This window comes from Mustela putorius, unplaced genomic scaffold (assembly GCF_011764305.1).
Source record: "Mustela putorius furo isolate JIRA1106 unplaced genomic scaffold, ASM1176430v1.1 tig00537295_pilon_pilon_pilon, whole genome shotgun sequence".
NCBI lineage: Eukaryota > Metazoa > Chordata > Mammalia > Carnivora > Mustelidae > Mustela > Mustela putorius.
Window position 1 is genome coordinate 1,499,057 of NW_025422433.1, and position 6,000 is coordinate 1,505,056.

Genomic DNA, 6,000 nt, shown 5'->3' on the forward strand with positions numbered 1-6,000 from the left:
ATTCAAGGAAAGACTTTGATTAACCATACCCTCATTGTTCTTTTCTGGATATGCCGAGAGCCTATGTTGAAGATTTTGTACATATTTTTTGTGTTTTTACCTTCTTTTTGTCTGACTTTATTCAGTTAGATATGACTTTGAGTTGGAGGGTGTTTTTTTTTGTTTTAAGATTTTATTTATTTATTTGACAGACGGAGATCACAAGTAGGCAGAGAGGCAGGCAGGGAGAGAGAGGAGGAAACAGGCTCTCCGCACAGCGGAGAGCCCAACGTGGGGTTCGATTCCAGGACCCTGGGATCATAACCAGAGCCAAAGGCAGAGGCTTTAACCCACTGAGACACCCAGGCGCCCCTTGAATTGGAGTTTTTATCTGAGTTTGCTTGATTCATTTTAATATACCTATCTTGTTTGGATTTGGTGTGCTCTTTACCTTACATGGTTTGAATTTTATTGATTTTGTTTGATTTCGACTGAAAACTTGGTTAAACAACCTAATTGTACCTTTGCTATGTTACCGAACTACTACTACTCCCATCCTGCCCTAAGACATACTTGATTCCCGCGTGTCCCTTACAGAACCTGCCAGGAGGAATCCTGGTGTGCACGAAGAGAGCAAAACGGAGTCTCTCCCGTCAAGCAGGAGCCTGTGTCCGGCAGGGCCTGTGCCCAGCAGCGACACAAGCGCTTAAGGTTACCGCAGCGGGGTTTACCGCTCGGACCAACGTCAGCCTCTACCCTACAACTGATAATGCGCAGAACCAGAGGAGCCTGCGGAGACCCAAGACCGGTTAAATCCCTTTATTTTTATTTTTATTTGTCTTTTTTTAAGATTTTATTTATTTATTTGACAGGCAGAGATCACAAGTAGGCAGAGAGGCAGGCAGGGAGAGAGGAGAAAGCAGGCTCCCTGCGGAGCAGAGAGCCCGATGTGGGACTCGACCCCAGACGCTGGGATCATGACCTGAGCCGAAGGCAGCGGCCTTAACCCACTGAGCCACGCTTTAAAAGGGAGGATTTGGGCAGCAGACGGCCAGACGCCTCAGGCCTGGCCCCTCTGCGTCCGAGCTTAAGACAGGCAGCAGCCGCTGGAGCCTCTGCCGCGTGGATCTCCGCACAGAGCCGAGCGCGCGCCCCGCCGGAACACCAGAAGCGTCAGCGCGGGAGCGGGCCGGGACCGGACCCAGGACCCCACCCGGGACCCGACCGGGACCGGACCCGGGACCCGACCAGGCCTTATGCCAACTGCGCGCGCACGAGCTGACGTCGCGTGTGGTTCGCTGACTTCCCGCGCCCTCCTGTTAGCGGGTCTGCGGGGTGGCTTGTCTTCTGCTCTGCTGCTCGTCCTGTGTCAGAAGCCAGGTGTGTCAGAAGCCAGGTGTAATCACGTGGTCAGCTGTCCTTGCGTCTGCAATCCTGAACCTGCTTACAATTGTGACTTACCTTCGCTTTACGACTGAATAAAGCCGACACGGCGGGAGGACACAACTCACGAGTGCGCCTTCACGAGGTGCTCGTGGCCCTGGTTCTCCAGCCCTCCGAGCATCTTTATGAATTACCCAACACTCTGATTAAATTCTGTTTCTGCTTAATTAAGCAGCATCGATTTCTGTTTCTTTGCAACTAAGAAAGCTGATGCATACAAAGGTCTTTCAAGAGACTGCGAATTGGGATTCGATGGGTCCCTTAGAGCTAGTGCTGCTCTGTCCCATCCGGTCAGTGCTGCTTACATGAGTCCTTCCAAGCTCCAGCAAAATTTTCTGATCTCAATCTCATAAGAAAAAAGTATAAAACACAAGGGTAACTTGTAAATGGTCTTTTCATCATAAAGAAACAAAACAAACATTTATAGCAGGATTTTAAAAAAATCAGTTTTTATCTTTATTTCTGCCTGTTAATTATTACATATATGAAAATGATTGAGCATTTTATTTATTTACCTTTTTTTTTTTTAACCAACTTTGAAGAGATGTTTTGGATAGTATGACTTAAAATATGGGACATATGGCATATGGAAAAAGGCACTTTTCATGGTGCTGGACAGCACAATGGACCCAGAAAACAATCTGTAAATCAGCTATGAGTTCCGAATCAAATATGACAGAGGCAAATGTTATCAATTGCTGGTGCAGTCGTTTCTCATATAGGCAACTCTAAATAACAGCACAGATGTTTCATTAATTAACTAATTAATTTTAGAGAGAGAGAGAGACAGCATGAACAGAGGGAGAGGCAGAGGAGGACGAAGAGAAAGAATCTCAAGCAGATTCTGCACCAAGTGTGGAGCCAGACGTGGGGCTTGATCTCATGACCCTGAGATCGTGACCTGAGCCCAAACCAAGAGTCATATGCATAACAGACTGAGCCACCCAGGTGCCCCAGACTTTTAATTTTAAAAATGATGATTAATAGTCTTCCAGGCATTCTTTGCCACCATCATAAGATTTATATACATATATACAAGGAAGATATAAGTGGTGCTTTTTACACCAGGGAATAAAGACAGGTTATAGGAAATACATACAATATAATCATAAAATATGACTAAATATAAAAAACATTAGGGTGAGAAATAATCCATCCCCTCATTCCCACCAATCCCTCATTGGCTCCTTCACCAGTCCAGATTAATTTATTCAATACACTTACTCACACATACCATGCTCCTGCTTACCTACAAGGCTTTCTCCTGGATTTGGAATATTTTAATTGTTTCTTTTCTGTTTTTTTTTTTTTTTTTTTGGTTGTTTTTTAAGATTTCATTTATTTATTTGACAGAGATCACTAGTAGGCAGAGAGGCAGGCAGAGAGAGAGGAGCAAGCAGGTTCTCTGCTGAGCAGAGAGCCCGATGCAGGGCTTGATCCCAGGACCCTGGGATCATGCCTGAGCTGAAGGCAGAGGCTTAACCCCCTGAGCCACCCAGGCACCCCATTTTCATTGTTTCTATGTAAAAATCACCTACGTCCTGGATCCAGATCAAGTGCGGCTTTTTTCTCAAAGCTTTGCTTGACCTCTCATACCCTCACCAATATCTTTTCTCTTTAACCTCTCATTGCAGTTATGATTTGAACCTTTTATTACATAATAGTTTTCCTCTCTATTGTTTTTCATGCATGACGATGGGGTTACATCACTCTTGTCTACTCCCGGAGGACAGGCCTGCGGGGGCTGCTGTATTCCACACTCCCCATGGTACGTTTCTGTGTTGACCTGAGCCATCTGGGAGTTCTTTACCATGCATTCAAATGTTGATCTCATATTCTTACTGTGATTTTCAGGGGCTTCGTCTGAATGTGTTTGCCCACAACAATAATACCTTCAGGAACTCAAATATATAAGGCCTGTGATTAGGTAGCAAATTTAGGTCATTGCCAAGTTTAGTTAGGTATTTTATAACAGCTTTGTAACTATGACTAGAATGAAAATGATGAACCCATGAGGATTTGCTTCCGGTTGAACGCCTTTCAGTCAGTACAGATCACTGGGATATGGTTTTGGTCTGACCTACAGCCTTCTTTAATGCCCATTTCAGCTCACTGTTTCTTAGACTGTATATGAAGGGATTCAACATAGGGGCTATGACCATGAAGACCACGGATGTGGCTGAATCTTTTTCAGATGAATGGTTGGATGAAGGGCTCATATAGACTCCTGTGATTGCGCCATAGAAAAGAATGACCAAGGCAAGGTGAGATCCACAGGTGGAGAAAGCCTTGAGTTTTCCTTGAGCAGAAGGGATTTTCATCACAGCAGAGATGATGAAGATATAGGATGCCATGATACATCCTGCAGGTACCACAAAGATCAGCCCCACCGCAGCCAGAACTATGAACTGATTGAGACTGGTGTCAGAACAGGAGAGGGGGAAGAGAGAGCTGATATCACAGAAGAAATGGTGGATGATGTTGTTAGAGCAGAAGTGCAGACGGGTGAGCATGAGGGTGTGCAAGAGGGGATTCAAAGTGGCGAGGACCCAAGGCACAGCCACCAGAGAGGCACAAAGGCGCCGAGTCATAATGGTGGAGTAATGCAAAGGGTGACAAATGGCCACATAACGGTCATACGCCATCACTGTGAGAAGGAAGTTGTCCATGTTGGCAAACATCATACAGAAATACATCTGAGCCAGGCAGCCAGGGTAGGAGATGGTCTGAGTCTGTGCTTGGATGTTCAGCAGCATCTTGGGGACAGTAGATGAAGGGAGACAGATGTCTACCACAGAGAGATTGGAAAGGAAGAAATACATGGGTGTGTGGAGGCGATGGTCTGAGACGATAGCCAGCAAGATGAGCAAGTTTCCAAAGAGCCCTGTTAGGTAGAGACACAGAAAAAATACAAAGAGGAGAGCCTGTTGCTCTGGCCAACCTGAAAAGCCCAAGAGGAGAAATCCAGAGACACTGGTTTGGTTTCCTTTTTCCATTGAGTGGATATATCTGCATGAAAACCAAGAGGATGAAATACTTTTGACAGGAAAAAAAAAAAAAATCCCCTCCCCACCTTTTTTTGTCTATTCACCTAGTCTTGTCTCCTTTACTAAATATTTCTTTAGGCCATCCTGCCTCCTCTCTGGTACTTTCTCCTGAGCTTTGCTGACCGTGGGTATGTCTTTCCATTTCATCAGCCGACTTTTCATTTATCCTCCCTCACCTCACCAGGACGTCCAAGTGACCTTCGTACCTCTCCCTCTTCCTACCTGTGATGTCCATAGTGGCTCTTGTACACTCTGCACTTTGTGTGGTTTCCTGGCTACTAGCCCCGTGTTGGAACACATCCATGAGTCTGACACACTGACTGTAAGCCAAACTTTGAGATTTAAAGGAGAAAAAATTTCCAGATATTTATCCAATATCCTATGAGCCATTTAGGATTTATAAGAAGATAAACCATCTTAGCTTTTTAAAATTTGAAAGAGAAATAAAGTAACATGTTTGACAAGCATAAAAAAATTAAGCCTCCCCAAAATAGTTTACATGAAGACTATGAGCAACATAGGAAATTATTTACAAAATAGTTAAAAAGTTATATAACACACGTAGTAACTACTTTAGTTTTAGTAGTTAAAACTAAAAGAACACAGAGAAAGTTATATCAAAGGAGGGGGCACATTTACAGGATTCCCTTTCAGTGTTTTTTTTTTGTAGCATTTTAACCATAACTACAAAAAACTGGGTTTATGTTTATAAGATATCGTGGTTACTTTGGGTGCTGCATGTCTTGGTGTTATAGAAAACACAATTCAATGGAAAGTTCCTGAAACTTGGATCAAAATGTAGATGAAAAATACTACCCTGGAAAACAATTAAGAAGACAAACATTCACATCCACAGATGAGATAGTTGCCCAAGAACGGAGGGCTCCCTGAGAGTTAGAAAAGTTCTTGGAGAATGTGGGCTATGGCTGGCCCAGTTGGAACCAGACCCCATTACTTGTGGGTTGGGTGACCAAGGCACTTAATCACCCCAAATCTTACAATCTTAATTCTCCTTTGTGTGATAATGACACCTGCCTTAAAGGTTGTTGTACAAATGAAATGACTCAATATGTGCAAAATTCTCAGCAAAGAATGATTACTTAATAAATGCAAGTTGTTGGTGACCCAGCCATAACTGGGAGGGTCAGGTTCTTTCCTAGTCTCCACAGTGGCTATCGTAAATCTTCCCTCCTTGAACATCCAGTATGTCCCTTCACATCACAGAAAAAATGAAGCCATGGTCAGATGGATGTGCTCAACTTTCTGCCACCAACACAGGAAACTTATCTGCATCTCTACTCATCATTCCTTCTCTCCTTTCCTCCTGTCCCAAGTCTCCAGAGCCTCAGCTTCTCCTTTTTTTTTTTTTTTAAATAGGTAAATTCTATCCTCAACGTGAGACTCAAACTCACAACTCCAAGATCAAGAGCCACCTGCTCGGCTGACTGAGCCAGTCAGGTGTCCCCAGCTCCTCCTTTCTGTAATCTATATGTTCTCCTGTTCTGCTGGACTTTGACTTTCAGCTGAGGTC

At 44.1% G+C, this 6,000-nt stretch overlaps 1 protein-coding gene across 1 annotated transcript; it reads right to left on the reverse strand.

Moving 5' to 3' along the window:
* Window positions 1–3,476: 3,476 nt before the first annotated feature.
* On the reverse strand, window positions 3,477–4,421 carry LOC101675019 (olfactory receptor 1F12). The gene has a single exon (XM_004780002.3). It carries the CDS (start codon window positions 4,416–4,418, stop codon window positions 3,477–3,479), a length of 942 nt encoding a protein of 313 aa, XP_004780059.1. The 5' UTR covers window positions 4,419–4,421.
* Window positions 4,422–6,000: the final 1,579 nt, after the last annotated feature.